Source organism: Pristiophorus japonicus, chromosome 18, assembly GCF_044704955.1.
Source record: "Pristiophorus japonicus isolate sPriJap1 chromosome 18, sPriJap1.hap1, whole genome shotgun sequence".
Classification (NCBI taxonomy): domain Eukaryota; kingdom Metazoa; phylum Chordata; class Chondrichthyes; family Pristiophoridae; genus Pristiophorus; species Pristiophorus japonicus.
This window is the reverse complement of record NC_091994.1, coordinates 37,097,845-37,118,917: the sequence shown is the minus strand read 5'-3', so window position 1 is coordinate 37,118,917 and position 21,073 is coordinate 37,097,845. Positions and strand designations below refer to the sequence as shown.

The window sequence follows — 21,073 nt, the reverse complement described above, 5'->3', positions numbered from 1 at the left end:
CTCATTAGTCCAGAGGTGAATTTCAGTGCCCCAACTGAGCACAGACGATGCAACAAATCTCTCGGACTTCTCTGCACAGCTCAGTGCTGGGTTTCAGCATTTTCCATTTGTGCCCTTCAATACCAAAACTATAATTTTTCCCATGGGTCGATTTGTCTTTTTGAATTTCCCAAATGATGGATTGGAAAATGCTATTATTTTACCGGTGGAAAATGGTTGCTCTACTGAGGATGTTTTTTGTGAACATGCAAATAATCCAGTGGAGATGCACAGGAGGAGAAATAAGTGGCGAATGCCAAGCAATGCCAGTGGAGACAAGAGCAGTAAACAGGAATCCAGCAAAAAGGGAAGCAAGCAGCAGCCGTGACATATCCTGTTCCTCTGGGAGGGGGGGCGGGGGGGGGGGGGGGATGGAGGGAGGGATTTCAATTTTTGAAATGGTGATTAAAATATCCTCTATTTGTGGCCGCAAGGCTCTATCGCACATCATCGCTTTTGGATGTTCCTTGTGAAGCCATCAAGGGAACTATTAATGTAACGTGTTACATCAGGGAATGGTACCTCCTTGTAGGTTAGTGACACCTGAAGGGAGCACTAAGAGCTGCGTATATGCTGGTTACTTGAAAGGAATGGTAGCACATAATTATACCACACCGCAAAATAATGCGGCCCCTTAAACAATGCTCAATGGGATGGGGTCAAACCAAACTCAAATCACAAAATTGCCAGAATTTAGCACAATTATAATAATAATTTCAAGTTCCGTAATTATGCACTTTTGAGCAGCAATCACTGCATTGTGATCGGGATTAAGAACCGTGACTGCTATTTTCTCCTCCTCGAGCCCTGGGTCACTAAGGCCAATTGTTGTGATTCCCTGGTGTTCAACTAGTTTACCAACATTTAGAACTCCAATTCTGCTTTCTACAGAGTACACATAAAATGGAGCAACTCAGCACAATCTAAACCCCCGTCACTCATTCTGCAGCTGAATACAAGTTTTAAAACACAAGACACTTCATCAAGAATTTTTTGGCAAGTGATTAATATGTGAAAGATGAGATTGTTGCCCTATTTTGCTATCTTTGCCTGAAAGGAGGCATGAGATTGGTGAAATGAAATGAACATTAAAAGCAGGAATTGTTGGGAGCATTTCATACTTGGACCAGATTTATTCATTAAACGACTAATATTCTCCGTGACAGAAGTGAAGATATTATAATTACATAAATGGAGTATTGGAACAAGCTCCCCTGCAGAAGTGCATAAATAAGACACAGTTTCCCATGATAGAACATGATGTATTTTCAAGTGCAAGGGAAGTCCCCAGTTGTGCTCAAGCACATCGGTTCAACAAACATTCTAGTCTTACCTTTATGATTGACTGTTCTCAGGCACTGCTTGCTTTGAATGTCCCACAGTCTCACCGTCTCATCGTGTGATCCTGAAATTAGCAGTGTCCCATCCATGGAGACCGATAGACAAGTCACCTGATTCCTGAGGAACAAAGTTTCCAGTTGGAGTTCAATACTGAGAAATGACAAGACACAAATAATTTCCCTCCGCCCGCTCTTTTCTGCCCTCGACATTTACTGGGGTATGGTTGCATCAGCGCTGACTGCCCTCACCCAAACTGTCATTCTTCATGTGTGCGAGTCATACTGGAGGTGATAGCAGGCTATTCGATCATGAAGAGAATCACAGCAGAGCCCAACCTGGTCATCACAACAAACTTTCCAGCGGGTATTCACTGGTGGAGAGCACAAATGAGAATCCTGGCTGACTTCTCCTCTCTCCCAAACTGAGTCTCCGACTACTGCTCCAACCATGACCAATGAAGGGAAGAGAAATAGACATGGGGCAGATTTTCGACGCACTACCTTGGCATTAAACTGGTATTGCAGATCAGCCGCCAAATTTAGAAGCGATATGATTTTCAATTCCATTTATTTCAATGGAAAAGAAAAATGAGCACCAAAGCCAGTTTTACACCCAGGTAGCAAGTTGAAAATCTACTCCTGAGAGCAGGGGTTAGGAAGAGAGACAGAAAAAAAGGGGAAGGGGACAGAAAGAAACGAGAAGGAGACAGATAAAAGAAGGGACAGAGAGTGCTAACAGAGAGATGTTTTAAGCGAGTTGGAGGCCCGGATCACTGAAGGAGATGCAGAATTTCGGATCCTGTTTCAACTACTGTGATTTTGGTACACAATTAGCATTTGATATCAAGTGTTTAATGCCCTTAACATTATTTTAATACCAAGGCAGACTAGCAAAGATGCTGGCATATCTTTGGCCCTTAAACTTGGCAAGCCTGTAACATTTTAGCTGTGTCAATTAATGGGGTGAAGTACAACAGTATTAATTTGTTATGTATGACACTGCTGCACAGTGGTGCAAATCATGAGCAAACAAGATGAAATTGCACCCAGAGTCCTATTTAAATGTCAGAGTCATAATTTGGGAGTGTGTATTTGGGTCAGTTACCAGAGGGCTGATTATAGATGCTGACCATCCGAATGCAGTGAAGATAATGCACTTTATGAAAAAAGGTTACAACGGTCATCTTATTCAGATAATAATGAAAATTAGCTATTTACATTTGGCTTCACATTTTTCCTGTTTACATTAGTATTGCAAGAGTCAGTCTGGCTCAGTTGGTTGCACTCACACCTCTGAATCAGAAAGTTCTGGGTTCGAGCCCCACTTGAGCATAATCGAGTCTGACACACCAATGCTCCACTGAGTGCTGCAATGCCAGAGATGCTATCCTTCAGATGAGATATTAAACCAAGCCTTCTCTGATGCTTCTGGTGGATGTTACATGGCACCAATTGAAGAGTAGCAACAAGTTCACCCAGTGTCATGGTCAATAATCTTCCTCAACAAGCATCAAAGACAGATTACTGGTCATCCATCTCTTGCTGTGCGCAAAATGTATGGTGTTCCCCTAAATAGCCACACTTCAAAGTAATTCATGATGAGAGAAGATGTGTTAAAATCTTATAAAAATGCAAATCTTTCTTTCAAATCACTGGAGGATTGTGCATTTAAAAGACACTTTTATATCATTCTGCAGCTGCTGACTCCCATAATCTAGCTCTCCCACACTGGTAAATCTGATGGAATTTTTTTTTAAGACAGGCAATAAAAAAAAAATGCCTTGTCCTCTGCAACCCCATAATTGCCACCAGTTTTAATGGGGCTAATAAACACGCGGCTGCGTCTTCACACGCAAAGTGATTATCTTTGTACTCAATACTCTATAGAGATTATGTGGCTATAGAGATAGTGGATGCAATGGTTGTCATCTTCCAAAATTCCATAGATTCTAGAAAGGTTCCCGCGGATTGTAAAGTAGTAAATGTAACCCCGCTGTTTAAGGAGAGAGAGAGAAAACGGGGAACTACAGACCAATTAGCCTGACATTAGTAGTAGAGAAAGTGCTAGAATCTATTATTAAGGACGTGGTAACAGGGTACTAAGAAAATAATAGGATTGCACAGAGCCAACATGGATTTATGAAAAGGAAATCATGTTTGCTAATTACAACCTCAAAATATTTGTCAAAGGAAACCAGTGGATGTGGTGTATTTGGATTTTCAGAAGGCATTCGATAATGTGCTACACAAGAGGTTATTAAACAAAATGGGATTGAGGGTAATATACTACCATGGATTGAGAATTGGTTAAAGGACAGAAAACAGAGTAGGAATAAACAGGTCATTTTCAGGTTGGCAGACTGTAACTAGTGGGGCACCACAAGGATCCGTGCTTGGGCCTCAGCTATTCACTATCTATATCAATGATGTGGATGGAGGGACCAAATGTAATATATCCAAGTTTGCTGATGATACAAAGCTAGGTGGGAACGTAAGTTGTGAGGAGGGTGCAAAGAGACTTCAATGGAATAGAGACAGGCTAAGTGAGTGGGCAAGAACTTGGAAAATGGAATGTAATGTACAGAAATGTGAAATTATTCACTTTGGTAGGAACAACAACTTGTATTTATATAGCACCTTTAACATAGTGAAATGTCCCAAGGCGCTTCACAGGATTATTGTGATAAAGATTTGACACCGAGCCGCACAAGATGAAATTAGCGCAGGCGAAAGAGGTGTGTTTTAAGGAGCGTCTTAAAGGAGGAGAGAGGCAGAGAATTTCTAGGCAACAGAAGGCACGGCCACCAATGGTTGAGCGATTATAATCAGGGATGCTCAAGAGGGCAGAATTAGAGGAGCACAGACACCTGGGGTGGGGAGGGGGGGAAAGAGGGGGACAGGATGGTTGTGGGGCTGAAGGAGATTACAGAGATAGGAAGGGGTGAGGCCATGGAGGGATTTGAAAATAAAGATGAGAATTTTGAAATTGAGACGTTGCTTAACTGGAAGCCAATGTAGGTCATTGAGCACAGGGGTGATGGGTGAGCGGGACTTGATGCGAGTTAGGACACGGACGGCCGAGTTTTGGATCACCACTAGTTTACGTAGGGTAGAATGTGGGAGCCCAGCCAGGAGTGCGTTGGAACAGTCAAGTCTAGAGGCATGGATGAGGGCTTCAGCAGCAGATAAGCTGAGGTAAGGGCGGAGACGGGCAATGTTACAGATATGGAAATAGTCTTATTCCCACCTTAACCTTCCTTTTTTATTGATGTGCCTGTAAAATATTTTACTATTTTGTTTTATATTCCTTGATAATTTAATTTCATAGTTCCTCTTTGCCTTCCTAGTTGTTTTTTTGACTTCTCTCTTAATCTCTTTGTATTCTCCCTTACCATGTCTATGTACTTAATGTATGCCTCTTTCATTACCCTCAATTGTTCCCTTACAGCTTTATTCATCCATGGAGTCTCATTAGTGTTTAGTTTGTTCTTTCTTTTAGCAGAATATATTGATTCTGCACTCGGATGAACACCGTTGTATATATTTCCCATTGCTGTTCTACATTGTTGTTTGCCAATATTGTTGCCCATTTTATTTTCCCAAGTTCTATTCTCAGCCCTTCAAAATCAGGTTTCTCCAATCTATTACCCTGGTTTCAGAGGGCCACCAGGGTAGCAGAGATGGGAGATCAGACACTTTGCCACACCTTCGAACAGTGATTTAAGGAGAGGCATTGACAGAAGTTTGCGTCACCTGCGTGTCTTCTCAGCTGTGGGGAAGGTGGGTGGGGGAACTGGTGGTTGTGCAGGGTTGGGGGAACAATTGGTCTGAGGTGTTGTTAGAGATTTCAAAACACTTTACAAATATCACATTCCATTATATTCTGAAGGCAGCAAATGTATTCTCTAAAACATTTATCATTTATACAACTGCTGTTAGTTTAAAAAAAAAGACACGTCAAGTCTGGTTATCAGGGCGCACTATAATTAAAGTGGAATTTTTCATCCAATAATGGATTTAAACTTTCTCCCTCCCCACATTTGCATTTGCTGTCCTGTAGAAATAAATAGCCTGTGTCATTTATGTTTTAGGACGAGATAGCTTATCAGTGAAATTACACATGGTTGAGAGAAACATACTAAAAACATGGTCCCCGATAGATGGTTGAGGTGCATATGGTCTTGTTTTTGCTCAGTCCTACATCCCATTGCAGTACATCCCCAATTACTCATGTGGCTCACAGCAAAGTAACAAGTGGCATCAGTATTCTGAAGTACTTTAATCCTCTCGAAATTCCAATGGAATTTCTCCCCTGCTTCCACCGCCCCAAAGGCCTGGGGGGGGGGGTGGGGGGGGGGCAGAGGTGGGGAGAGAAAGGAAGTGACCGAAAAATGTTAACAAAAAGATTCTGAATTGTTGCTACTAAAGAGAATTTGTTTCCATACGAAAATATCACAAAGTCTTTGTGCTTGAGACAAAGTGCAGGACCTACTTTCACTTTCAGCAAAATCAGCAATTAATTCCATGCCCAGCAGGTCATAGCAGAGACAAATTATAAAAACTAAATGTATTTACTTGGGAGTATGGCAGGGGGGGCGGAGGGGAGGGAGGGAGTGGTTGGAAGGGTGGTGGGAGAAAAGAAACAGATATTCATTCTATCTTGTCCTAAATGAAACTGTCTGAAATTCCCATTACTTTAAAGAAAAACTCCAAAATAAGGAAATTATTGGAGCTCACTTGCAGCATTGTTTCAGCAACATAGTTGGGATTCTGATGGTAAACAGTTAATAAACGGTTCTTTACCGATGTCCCTTGAAAATGTGACTGCCATCTTTGTCAGTCTGAAAGTTCTTCTCTCTCTGAACAGGCTGCAAAAAAGCACAATTCATTATTAGTGTATCAGTACAGGCATGAGCCAAATATTTCTTGAGGAATGAATTTGTATGGAAACAGAAATTAAATACTACTTTAATAAAGTTTCACAACTCCACAACTGCTGTGCTGAGCACCAGTGTAAGTACAGAAGAATGCAAATGAGTCCAAACAGTCTAACCCCCCCCACCCTCCCCTTTCCCCCCGTGACCACTTAGAGGGGCTACCAGCAATGTCTGCAAGTACTTCCTCTTTCCTCTTCGGGTATGAAGAGAAGGTAAAAACTGCAGGAATAGTACACCCACAATCATGAGATCCCACCTTTACATCAGGACTCGAAGATCAGGGATAATTGAGGCGAAGATGCAATTAGCTCCATCCCATGCCCCCGTGGTAAAATTATACTTTCTAACTTCCCAACCCGAAGTGGCACAAGTGATCAATTCATAAATAATATAACTGCATTTCACTAGATTAAAGACTCAAAATGAAACAATTTTCTTCAAAAGAAACAAACTTTACACAAACTAATTTATATAATGAGAATAAAGAAAATCGTGTAATGTTCTGCACCTGCACCCAAGACAAGGAACAGATGAAGAATTCCTATTGGGAGTAAGATATGTGTAGCTTTAGCTTGACTCAACATAATGTGCTTTGAGTCATCTTCACTCAAGAGTCCTGAAGTTTCAAAGGATGTTGGAAAAAGTCTTACACATTGTAAGTTTTTAATAGCTTAAAAAATGAGACACGGGAAGGCAGTGACCTTGAATTAAAAGGAATCTGCTGTTTAAAATTTACATTTTCTGCCTCCTCAGACAGCTTTCCCCAGTCCCCATTTCCAGATTAATTCCTTTCTTCCCCTCGTATCACCATTCCAAAGGCTGGCCAACACACTGCAGTTGCTGGGTTCTGACTGTTTTTGTGTCCCTATACGTTCAGGCCCCCACTAATTCTGAGGAATTGCTAGTTCCAGTCACACCACATCAGTGCTGTCACCAGGATTATTTAGTGTAATACACTACAGGAACAAACCACATTTAAACCCAAAACACCTCACTGGTCCGTGATTCCTTAATTCATCCCATATTGCTCCGAACACACCACTGCCACCACCAGTAACAGACCTGTACCCTCCAGGACTTCACTTACAGCTTAAAATATTCCCTTCACACAGAGCTCAAGTTTGAAGGACATAATCTAGAGTCTAATTGCTCTGGCAGATATTTTCACAGTTCCAACAGGATCTAGTACAAACATTTCACAGAGCAGAGTAGCACTGGGGTAAGTGTAAACCACAAGGTGATAGGAAAGGACAATATATATGAATATAAAGGAGCTGCAGGAGGGGTCAAAACTAAAAATCATGGTTTAAAAACTAGTATTAAAACACTTTACCTAAACGCACGCAGCATTCGAAATAAAGTAAATGAGTTGACGGCACAAATCATTACAAATGGGTATGATTTGGCGGCCATTACAGAAACGTGGTTGCAGGGTGGCCAAGACTGGGAATTAAACATACAGGGGTATCTGACAATTCGGAAAGATAGACAAGAAGGTAAAGGAGGTGGGGTAGCTCTGTTAATAAAGGATGATATCAGGGCAGTTGTGAGATGATATTGGCTCTAATGAACAAAATGTTGAATCATTGTGGGTGGAGATTAGAGATAGTAAGGGGAAAAAGTCACTGGTGGGCGTAGTTTATAAGCCCCCAAATAATAACTTCACGGTGGGGCGGACAATAATCAAGGGAATAATAGAGGCATGTGAAAAAGGAATGGCAGTAATCATGGTGGATTTTAACCTACATATCGATTGGTCAAATCAAATCACATGAGGTAGCCTGGAGAAGGAATTCATAGAATGCATATGGGATTGTTTCTTAGAACAGTATGTTACAGAACCTACAAGGGAGCAAGCTATCTTAGATCTGGTCCTGTGTAATAAGACAGGAATAATAAACGATTTCCTAGTAAAAGATCCTCTCGGAATGAGTGATCACAGTATGGTTGAATTTGTAATACAGATTGAGGGTGAGGAAGTAGTGTCTCAAACAAGCGTACTATGCTTAAACAAAGGGGACTACAGTGGGATGAGGGCAGAGTTAGCTAAAGTAGACTGAGAACACAAACTAAACAGTGGCACAATTGAGGAACAGTGAAGGACTTTTAAGGAGCTCTTTCATAGTGCTCAACAAAAATATATTCCAGTGAAAAAGAAGGGCGGTAAGAGAAGGGATAACCAGCCGTGGATAACCAAGGAAATAAAGGAGAGTATCAAATTAAAAACCAATGTGTATAAGGTGGCCAAGGTTAGTGGGAAACTAGAAGATTGGGAAAATTTTAAAGGACAGCAAAGAATGACTAAGAAAGCAATAAAAAAAAAAGGAAAGATAGATTACGAAAGTAAACTTGCGCAAAACATAAAAACAGATAGTAAAAGCTTTTACCGATATATAAAACGGAAGAGAGTGACTAAAGTAAATGTTGGTCCCTTAGAAGATGAGAGGGGAGATTTAATAATGGGAAATGTGGAAATGGCTGAGACCTGAAACAATTATTTTGCTTCGGTCTTCACAGTGGAAGACACAAAAACCATGCCAAAAAATTGCTGGTCACGGGAATGTGGGAAGGGAGAACCTTGAGACAATCACTATCACTAGGGAGGTAGTGCTGGACAGGCTAATGGGACACAAGGTAGACAAGTCCCCTGGTCCTGATGGAATGCATCCCAGGGTATTAAAAGAGTTGGCGGAAGTTATAGCAGATGCATTCGTTATAATCTACCAAAATTCTCTGGACTCTGGGGAGGTACCAGCAGATTGGAAAGCAGCTAATGTAACATCTCTGTTTAAAAAAGGGGGCAGACAAAAGGCAGGTAACTATAGGCCGGTTAGTTTAACATCTGTAGTGAGGAAAATGCTTGAAGCTATCATTAAGGAAGAAATAGCGGGACATCTAGATAGGAATAGTGCAATCAAGCAGACGCAACATGGATTCATGAAGGGGAAATCATGTGTAACTAATTTACTGGAATTCTTTGAGGATATAACGAGCATGGTGGATAGAGGTGTACCGATGGATGTGGTGTATTTAGATTTCCAAAAGGCATTCAATAAGGTGCCACACAAAAGGTTACTGCAGAAGATAAAGGTACGCAAAGTCAGAGGAAATGTATTAGCATGGATCGAGAATTGGCTGGCTAACAGAAAGCAGAGAGAGTTGGAATAAATGGGTCCTTTTCGGGTTGGAAATCGGTGGTTAGTGGTGTGCCACAGGGATCGGTGCTGGGACCACAACTGTTTACAATATACATAGATGACCTGGAAGAGGGGACAGAGTGTAGTGTAACAAAATTTGCAGATGACACAAAGATTAATGGGAAAGCGGGTTGTGTAGATGACACAGAGAGGCTGCAAAGAGATTTAGATAGGTTAAGCGAATGGGCTAAGGTTTGGCAGATGGAATACAATGTCGGAAAATGTAAGGTCATCCACCTTGGGGGAAAAAAAACAGTAAAAGGGAATATTATTTGAATGGGGAGAAATTACAACATGCTGCGGTGCAGAGGGACCTGGGGTTCCTTGTGCATGAATCCCAAAAAGTTAGTTTGCAGATGCAGCAGGTAATCAGGAAGGCAAATGGAATGTTGGCCTTCATTGCGAGAGGGATGGAGTACAAAAGCAGGGAGGTCCTGCTGTAACTGTACAGGGTATTGGTGAGGCCGCACCTGGAGTACTGCGAGCAGTTTTGGTCACCTTACTTAAGGAAGGATATACTAGCTTTGGAAGGGGTACAGAGACGATTCACTAGGCTGATTCCGGAGATGAGGTGGTTACCTTATGATGATAGATTGAGTAGACTGGGTCTTTACTCGTTGGAGCTCAGAAGGATGAGGGGTGATCTTATAAAAACATTTAAAATAATGAAAGGGATAGACAAGATCGAGGCAGAGAGGTTGTTTCCACTGGTCGGGGGACTAGAACTAGGGGGCACAGCCTCAAAATACTGGGGAGCCAATTTAAAACCGAGTTGAGAAGGAATTTCTTCTCCCAGAGGGTTGTGAATCTGTGGAATTCTCTGCCCAAGGAAGCAGTTGAGGCTAGCTCATTGAATGTATTCAAATCACAGATAGATAGATTTTTAACCAATAAGGGAATTAAGGGTTATAGGGAGCGGGCGGGTAAGTGGAGCTGAGTCCATGGCCAGATCAGCCATGATCTTTTTGAATGGCAGGCTCGAGGGGCTAGATGGCCTACCCCTGTTCCTAGTTCTTATGTTCTTATTTACAATTAAAATTTATTGAAATCCAATGACAATAGTGAAGATCGTGCACGATCAGCCTACTAGTTTGGGGGAGGGTAAGTGAGGCAGGACAGGGAGCTAGGGAGGTAGAAATCCAAAATGACCAGTCACAAAGCACAATCCCTGATCCAGCATGAACACTGAGTGATGAACGGTTGAACTTTCTGACTTCAAAGTTAGAGTCCAAAGACAACACCCTGCCTAGTATCGGAGCCAACTCAGCATCAGGCACAGCTATCATTGTCTGATCAAAATATAAAACGCTCATTCTCCTTTCATCTTTAGTTCATCCCTTCCATGTTTCCAACTTTGATCTTTTGATCCATCTGATTATCTGTGTCAACCTGTGCATTTAACAGGCCCGTTTTATCTGAATATCAGGTATTTGCCTTCTCAGCTCTTCCGTTAATCCTTCAGTGGGGGCAGTCCTTACCTATAGATGTTAGCCTCGCAAAACATACTCTGTTAAAAATACATGGGTGCACACTCTTCATAAGCTACAGAATGGTTTCACAGCAAAAAGTATGGACATTCCAACTGTCATTTTAACTTGCCACTATAAGCAGGACTACGATAACAAGCAACCAAGACAGAATGGAACTACTGGAAATTATTCAAGTAATATCAACGAATGTTGGGAGCACCAACATATGGTGTGCAGTGATGGGGAATAGTTGCAAACACAACTATCCCATTTGCCACTTCATACCCTACCCTAGTCACAAGTACCTAATGCAAAACCTCAGGCCCCCCAGTACCCAACCTCAGACCCCCAGTATCCTACACACAACCTCAGACCCCCTCCCCAGTACCCAACCTCATCCTCCCCTCCAATATCCTACACACAACCTCAGGCCCCCCAGTACCTAACCTCGGGGCCCCCCTCCCAGTACACAACCTCGGGGGCCCTCCCCCAGTACCCAACCTCGGGGGCCCCCCCAGTACACAACCTCGGGGGCCCTCCCCCAGTACCCAACCTCGGGGTCCCCCCCCCAGTACCCAACCTCGGGGCCCCCCCCCCCAGTACCCAACCTCGGGGGGCCCCAGAATCCAACACAGAACCTCAGCCCTCCCCACAGTACCCAACGCACAACCTCAGCCCCCCCAGTACCCAACCTCACCCACCCCCCCCCCCCAGTACCCAACACACAATCTCAGCCCCCCCCCCCAGTAGAGCCTGCCCCTCAGACCACCCCCGTACCTAACACACCACACCCCCCCGTCATACCCAACACACCACCTCAGACCCACAGCACCCAATGTATAACCTTAGACCCCCCAGCACCCAACGTACAACCTCAGATACCCCAGTACCCAATACACAACTTCGGATACCGCCCCCCCCCGCCCAGTACCCAACACACCACCTCAGATCTGTACTAGCTCATCCACAACCTCAAACCCAGATTATCCATTCATAATTTCAGTCCCAGTCTCAAGCAGGGAAAAGTCCATAGTCTACAACCTGGATGAAATGGAGAGGAAATCAAAATCAATTTATTCCTCGGAACTTTCTTCTCTCGTTTCTCTTTAGCTGTAAATAGTCTGCCCTACACATTTCCTCCTTCCTGTAATGTCACTTCTTTGAAATCGACACTAGTACATCATTTCCTGTTCTAACCTATTCTTTACACGAGTTCAAAACTGTAAAACTCAATCATCTCCTTCAGTCTTCTCTTCTAGTCAATTTAAAGCCTTTCAAAACAAAAACGTAGTCACCTGACCACTACTGCTTGATTTATCCAGTCTGTTCTCAATCAGGATGGTATCCTGAGGCTGCTGTCTTGGCGCTTCACTTGGGTTTATCAGATGTTCTAAAAATGGGCTCATGATGACATTTTTAATGCTATGCTGCTATGCATCTCAGCTCAATATTTAAAATATTTAAGCATTAAACCCTTCGATGCTGAATTACCATTTTTTCTTTTGCAGGTCCACTGATGCCTGGGTATGAATACCTGCCCTGCCGAGTTCAGGCTTATTGAGTGCTATCAATATTTACATAAGAACATAAGAAATAGGAACAAGAGTAGGCCATACAATCCCTCGAGCCTGCTCCGCCATTCAATTAAGATCATGGCTGATCTGATCATGGACTCAGCTCCACTTCCCTGCCCACTCCCCATAACCCCTTATCGTTTAAGAAACTATTTCTGTCTTAAATTTATTCAATGTTCCAGCTTCCACAGCTCTCTGAGGCAGTGAATTCCACAGATTTACAACCCTCAGAGAAGAAATTTCTCCTCATCTCAGTTTTAAATGGGTGGCCTCTTATTCTAAGATCGTGCCCTCTAGTTCTAGTCTGCCCCATCAGTGAAAACATCCTCTCTGCATCCACCTTGTCAAGCCCCCTCAAAATCTTTTACGTTTCGATAAGATCACCTCTCATTCTTCTGAATTCCAATGAGTAGAGGCCCAACCTACTCAACCTTTCCTCATAAGTCAATCTCCTGATCTCCAGAATCAACCTAGTGAACCTTCTCTGAACTGCCTCCAAAGCAAGTATATCCTTTCGTAAATATGGAAACCAAAACTGCACGCAGTATTCCAGGTGTGGCCTCCCCAATACCCTGTATAGCTGTCGCAAGACTTTCCTGCTTTTATACTCCATTCCCTTTGCAATAAAGGCCAATATTTCATTGGATGTCCCGATCATTTGCTGTATCTGCAGACTATCCTTTTGTATTTCATGCACAAGTATCCCCAGGTCCTGCTGTACTGCAGCACTTTGCAATCGTTCTCCATTTAAATAATAACTTGCTCTTTGATTTTTTTCTGCCAAAGTGCATGACCTCACACTTTCCAACATCATACTCCATCTGCCAGATTTTTGCCCACTCACTTAGCCCATATCCTTTTGCAGATTTTTTGTGTCCGCCTCACACATTGCTTTTCCTCCCATCTTTGTATCGTCAGCAAACTTGGCTACGTTACACTCAGTCCCTGCTTCCAAGTCGTTAATATAGATTGTAAATAGTTGGGGTCCCAGCACTGATCCTTGCGGCACCCCACTAGTTACTGGTTGCCAACCAGAGAATGAACCATTTATCCCGACTCTCTGTTTTCTGTTAGTTAGCCAATCCTCTATCCATGCTAATATATTACTCCCAACCCCATGAACTTTTATCTTGTGCAGTAACCTTTTATGTGGTACCTTGTTAAATGCCTTCTAGAAGTCCAAATACACCACATCCACTGGTTCCCATTGAGGACACGTTTCAGGGAGCTTGACAAGTGTGGATTAGAGTCCTAACTGTGCACACTCCATCAGCGTCAAAGCACCAGATTACCCTCCCGCTCCATTTGAATTTACACTCCGTTAGATTACAATGACCCCCGTACAGGCCTGATCCAGATTAAGTCCACCCGGTCCTAATCCCCATCCAAATCTAGCACGATTACCTGCTGAAACCAGGCAGAATTACCTGTCAGACTCAGCATTCCTGAGGGCAAATGTAATTCTAGGGTAAATAAATTAATCATTCTAATATTCAATAAAAATCCTAACAATTAAAATACACTTGCGCATGGTGTAGGATGTAGAAATAAACAGTGGAGCGCAGCTTGTTCCTTCAATAGTTTAAGGAGGAACTTACAGTCTTTGTTCTTTTATAACCAGTGTGGCTTTTCTTTCTATATTATACCATTTTTCTGCTTATCCTTGTCCATCGCCATTATTTACCAACATTCCCCAGTTTTTCAATTTTATTGCTTTATTTTCCAAACAGATAGAAAAGTTCCAAGATTGAATTAGCTGATCGCTGCTAGGGCAGGGAAGAGAGACACATTACAATTGGTAGCAGTGTTCCCAAGCTAAGAAAAGATTTTTTTTTAAAAGCCAGCAAGGGTTCTTATTCCCTATCACCAGCCAATGATCCCTACTTGAAATTGTGTATATGTTGATGTTGGGCACAGGCAATGGGATGCTTTCTACCTGTATCCTACCATCACTTACTTTTTAGGCTTATACATAAACAATGGTCACTTGAACGAGGAATGAGAAAATATTTGTATTTATTAATGTGCTAGAATGGTATTTATATCCTCAGCATTCCAGAGGGCAAATGTAATTCTAGAGTAATTAAGTTAATCATTTGTTTATAAAAATGTTCTGAAAATACAATTACTGTTCGAAAATAAACTGTAGAGCACAGCTCGCTCCTATTGGGTGTAAATACAGTTCCAGCAATTTGTCTAGAAAAGGAAGGACCACTCAAACAAGACACTGGTTTTAACCAGAAACTATTTCACAAGTTTTAATTTTCTTGCTTTCAGAAAAACTGTATATTTTCATGATTGTTGCATCAAAACCTATCCAATTATAAAATGTATCAGAATCAGATGCAGCAAGTGCCTCTGCATAATTTGGTGATTATGCGGCTATATCTGGGTGTGACAGATCACTAAAGCTGAATATCTATGTTCAGAAAGCCTGAAAACAGGTGGTCTGTTGAATAACACAATCTACTGGTAATACAAAGCAGCAAATATATACCTCCCATTAATGCTGTTGCTATTGGGCCTCGCAAACACTTGTCCAATTTTAATTTAAAATAAAGCATCTGTGAAAAAATGGCAAGAAATAATAGACTATACTCCTATGCAGCTACAATATTATCTCCTTTGATGTAGCTCACGATAGATTGGAGACTATGCTGTTTTACATAGATAGAATTACATTGAATATACAGCACAGAAACAGGCCATTCGGCCCAACCAGTCCATGTTGGCGTTTATGCTCCACTTGAGCCTCCTCCCATCTTTCCACATCTAACTCTATCAGCATAACTCTCTATTCCCTTCTCCCTTATATGCACATCTAGTTTCCTCTTAAATGCATCTACACTATTTGCACCAACTACACCTTGTGGTAGCGAGTTCCACATTTTTACCACTCTCTGGGTAAAGAGGTTTCTTCTGAATTCTCTATTTGATTTCTTGGTGACTATTTTGTATTGATAGCCTCTAGTTATGCTTTTCCCCACAAGTGGAAACATTCTCTCTGTATCTACTCTATCAAAACCTTTCATAATTTAAAGACCTCTATTAGGTCACCCCTCAGCCTTCTCTTTTCAAGACCTGTTCATCCTTTCCTGATAGGTATAAGATCACATTTCTAGTATCCTCTTTGTAAATCTTTGTTGCACCCTCTCCAGTGCCTTAATAATCTTTTTATAATATGGCGACCACAATTGTACATAGTACTCCAAGTGTGGTTTAATTGCGTAACTTCTTTACTTTTCAATTCTATCCCTCTAGAAATAAACCCTAGCACTTGGTTTGCTTTAAAAAATAATAATAATGTCCTTATTAACCTGCATCACTACTTTTAGTGATTTGTACTACAAGGTCCCTTTGCTCCTCTACCCCATTTAGATTTTTAATTTCCAAGTAATATGTGGCCTTACTTTTCTTACAAAAATGTAGCACCTCATGCTTATCTGTGATGAAATTCATTTGCCAATTATATGCCCATTATGCAAATTCATTAATGTCTTCTTGTAATTTGTTGCACTCCTCCTCAGTATTGACTGTCGCTCCCAACTTAGTGTCATCCGCAAATTTAGAAATTATATTCGAGTCCAAATTTGTTTTTGATTTGTTTTATAATGAAAGGTGTGTTATACCATGTAATGCCCAATATATTATTCTGCTGCTACGGTGAAGCTGTGTTTAAGCATGCCTGTCCCTTTAAGGCCACAATGCCTTATTGCTGCAAATAAACAAAAGCCCAAGGTCAATTAGTTAATAATTGCTATTGAGAAGGGAAGTTTGCAGATTGGAAGTTGCTCGTAAATCTCTGGCTTTAGGTCAGAAGAAACCAGTCTGAAATAACTCTCAGCTACATTTTGGCAGAAGCCTGTAAATTTTTCCAGAATAAAATGAGAGAGAGAAAGAGAGTTTATAAATTATTTTTACACTATGAAGAGTGATGTTTGAAGTGAGAGAGGCAGGAATAAGAAATAGGAGCAGGAGTAGGCTATCTGACCCCTCGAGCCTGCTCCACCATTCAATAAGATCATGGCTGATCAGATCTTGGCCTCAACTCCACTTCCCTGCCCTTTTCCCATAATCCTCGACTCCCTTATCTTTCAAAAATCTGTCTATCTCCACTTAAAAATATTCAATGACCCAGCCTCCACAGCTCTCTGGGGTAGAGAATTCCAAAGATTCACGACCCTCTGAGAGAAGAAATTCCTCCTCATTTCTGTTTTAAATGGGCGACCTCTTATTCTGAAACTATGCCCTAGTTCTAGATTCCCTCAAGAGGGGAAACATCCTCTCTGCATCTACCCTGTAAAGCCCCCTCAAAATCTTATACCTTTCAATAAGATCACCTCCCATTCTTCTAAACTCCAATGAGTATAGGTCCAACCTGCTCAACCTTTCTGCATATGACAACCCCTTCAACTCAGGAATCAACCTCATGAACCTTTTCTGAACTGCCTCCCATGCAAGTATATCCCTCCTTAAATAAGGAGACCAAAACTGTACGCAGTACTCCAGGTGTGGTCTCACCAACACCCTGTACAGTTGTAGCAGGACTTCCCTGCTTTTATACTCCATCCCCTTTGCAATAAAGGCCAACATTCCATTTGCTTTCCAAATTACCTGCTGTACCTGCATACTAACCTTTTGAATTTCATGTACAAGGACCCCCAGATTCCTCTGTACCATAGCATACAACATATATGTACACTTGGCAATTAATTTGGCATTGCACACAGGATTTTTCGGGGTGGTAGTGGGAGCGATCGGTGGTGGGTTGGGTTGGAAAGTTGTTATTGTTGACAGCGGGTCAGGAACCCACTGTCATCTCGCTACCACACGCCTTTCCCCAGGTGTTTTTGGCATATCTGAGCTGACCCGACCAGCAGCAGCAGGCGACCCAATTGAGATGATTATCAGGTAGTTTATAGGCACTCAAGAGCTTTTTTTCCCACTTACTTTTTTAATTTCCCTGCATCGCCACAGGATTCACGCAGCTCGAGAACCACGTCTGTCAACCAGAGGCGGGAGTTCCGTGCCATTGCTCCAGCTGATTGCTTGACAGCATCAAATGTACAGTAAAAGCTCCCACACCTCAGGGAGCTGTTGCTCAGTCCAATTCAAGCACAGATTCTGCAAACTGCAAGTGATTCCAGCAAAGTCTCCATCCAGTGTTACCTCATTTGAAGAACTTTCTTGCCATTGACAGAATGCTTCTATCATCTCTACTTCACCTGCCATCGATTCCATCAACATGCGTGCCGCTTATACTGTTTCACCTTGAATCATAGAATGGTTACAGCACGGAAGGCCATTCGGCCCGTCGAGCCCCTGCCGACTCTCAGCTAGTCCCTTTCTCCATAGCCCTGCAATTATTTTTCCTTCAGATACTTATCAAACTCCCTTTTGAAAGATAAGATTGAGTCTGCCTCCACCACCCTTTCAGGCAGTGCATTCCAGATCTTAACCACTCGCTGTGTAAAAAAGTTTTTCTTACGTCGTTTTGGTTCTTTTGCCAATCACCTTAAATCTGTGTCTTCTGGTTCTTGACCCTTCTGCCAATGGGAACTGTTTCTCTCTATCTACTCTGTCCAGACTCCTCATTATTTTGAACACCTCTATCAAATCTCCTCTCAATCTGCTCTGCTCCAAGGAGAATAACCCCAGCTTCTCCAATCTATCAACGTAACTGAAGTCCCTCATTCCTGGAATCACTCTTGTAAATCTTTTCTGCATCTTCTCTAAGGCCTTCACACCCTTCCTATAGTGTGGTGCCCAGAATTTTATTCAATATTCCACTTGGAGCCAAACCAGTATTTTATACAGGTTCATCATAATTTCCACACTTTTGTACTCTATACCTCTATTCATGAAGCCCAGGATCCCATAAGCCTTTTTAACTGCTTTCTCAACCTGCTCTGCCAGCTTCAACGATTTATGCACACATACCCCCAGGTCTCTCTTTAGGAGTGCACCATTTACTTTATATGTCCTCTCCTCATTCTTTCTACCAAAATGCATCACTTCACACTTTTCTGCATTAAATTTCATCTGGCATGTGACTGCCCATTTCACCAGCCTGTCTATGTCTTCCTGAAGTCTATCACTCTCCTGCTCATTGTTCACTACTTCCAAGTTTTGTATCATCTGCAAATTTTGAAATTGTGCCCTGTACACTCACGTCCAGGGCTATGGAGAAATTGCAGGGCTATGGAGAAAGGGACTAGCTGAGAGTCGGCAGGGGCTCGACGGGCCGAATGGCCTTCCGTGCTGTAACCATTCTATGATTCAAGGTGAAACAGTATAAGCGGCACTCATGTTGTCCATTAACAAATATCAAGAAAAGCAGTGGTCCTAGAACCGACCTCTGGGGAACACCACTGTATACCTTCCTCCAGTTCGAAAATTAACTGTTCACCACTACTCTCTGTTTCCTGTCACTTAGCCAATTTCGTATCCATGCTGCCACTGTCCCTTTTATTCCATGGGCTTCAACTTTGCTGGCAAGTCTATTATGTGGCACTTTGTCGAACATCTTTTGGAAATCCATCTCCACCACATCAACCGCACTACCCTCATCAACCCTCATCAAAAAACTCAATCAAGTTGCTTTAACACGATTTGCCTTTAACAAATCCGTGCTGACTTTCCTTAATTAATCCACCCCTATATCCAAGTGATTGTTAATTTTGTCCCTGATTACTGTTTCTAAAAGTTTCCCTACTACCGAGGTTAACCTGACTGGTCTTGCTGGGTTTACCTTTACACCCTTTTTTGAACAATTCTCCAGTTGGTCTGGCACGATCCTCCTTTATCTATGGAGCATTGGAATATTATGGCAAGTACCTACGCGAGTTCAGCCCTTAATTTCCGCAGCATCCAAGGATGCATTCCATCTGTCCTGGTGATTTATCTACTTTATATACAGCCAGCATTTCTAATATCTCATGTTTATCAATTTTTATGCTATCAAGTGTCTCCACGACATAAGAACATAAGAAATAGGAGCAGGACTAGGCCATATGGACCCTCGAGCCTGCTCCGCCATTTAATACGATCATGGCTGATCCGATCATGGACTCAGGTCCACTTCCCTGCCCACTCCCCTTAACCCTTTAACGTCTATTTCTGTCTTAAATTTACTCAATGTCCCAGCTTCCACAGCTTTCTGAGGCAGTGAATTCCACAGATTTACAACCCTCAGAGAAGAAATTTCTCCTCATCCCAGTTTTAAATGGGCGGCTCCTTATTCAAAGATTATGCCCTCTAGTTCTAGTCTGCCCTATCAGTGGAAACATCCTCTCTGCATCCACCTCGTCAAGCCCCCTGATAATCTTATACGTTTCGATAAGATCACCTCTCATTCTTCTGAATTCCAATGAGTAGAGGCCCAACCTACTCAACCTTTCCTCATAAGTCAACCCCCTCATCCCCAGAATCAACCTAGTGAACCTTCTCTGAACTGCCACCAAAGCAAGTATATCCTTTCGAAAATATGGAAAGCAAAACTGCATGCAGTATTCCAGGTGTGGCCTCACCATACCCTGTATCGCTGAAGCAAGACTTCCCTGCTTTTATATTCCATCCCCTTTGCAATAAAGGCCAAGATACCATTGGCCTTCCTGATCACTTGCTGTACCTGCATACTATCCTTTTGTGTTTCATGCACAAGTACCCCCAAGTCCTACTGCAGCACTTTGCAATCTTTCTCCATTTAAATAATAACTTGCTCTTTGATTTTTTTTCTGCCAAAGTACCTCACACTTTCCAACATTATACTCCATCTGCCAAATTTTTGCCCAATCACTTAGCCTATCTATGTCCTTTTGCAGATTTCTTGTGTCCTCACACATTACTTTTCCTCCCATCTTTGTACCGTCAGCAAACTTACACTCAGTCCCTTCTTCCAAGTCGTCACTATGTCTATGGCAGCATCCTCTTCCTTGGTGAAGACAAATGTAAAGTACTCATTTAGTACTTCAGCCATACCCTCTGTCTCCATGCATTGGTCTCCTTTTTGGTCCCTAATCGGTCCCACCCCACCTCTTACTACCCGTTTACTATTTATTTGCCTGTAGAGACTTATAGATGACCTTTTATGTTGGCTGTCACTATTCTCATACCCTCTCTTTGCCCCTCTTATTTTATTTTTCACTTCTCCTCTGATCTTTCTATATATAGCCGATTCTCAGATGTATTTGCAATCTGACATCTGTCATATGCGCTCTATTTCTGCTTGATCATATTCTCCATCTGTTTCGTCATCCAGGGAACTCTGACTTTAGTTGTTCTACCTTTCCCCTTCGGGGGAATGTACCCAGACTGTACCCGAGCAATTTCCTCTTTAAAGGCAGCCCATTGCGCCACTACAGTTTTGCCCCGCAATCTTTGATTCCAGTTTACCCGGGCCAGATCCGTTCGCATCCCACTGAAATTGGCCTTCGCCCAGTTAAACATTTTTACTCTAGATTTTACTTTGATCCTCAGAATCGGACCATGATGAGCCCCAACACCAGCAGCACCAAC

General features: G+C 42.3%; 1 protein-coding gene across 1 annotated transcript in view; it reads right to left on the bottom strand.

Moving 5' to 3' along the window:
- The window catches only part of wdr18 (WD repeat domain 18), a 221,112-nt gene that overhangs the window by 81,962 nt on the left and 118,077 nt on the right, over positions 1-21,073 (bottom strand). The window contains exons 6-7 of the mRNA XM_070860856.1: positions 6,183-6,247; positions 1,373-1,497 (exon numbers count right to left, since the gene is read on the bottom strand). Of these exons, the coding sequence (XP_070716957.1) occupies positions 1,373-1,497; positions 6,183-6,247 (190 nt within the window). The remainder of the gene's footprint in view (positions 1-1,372; positions 1,498-6,182; positions 6,248-21,073) is intronic.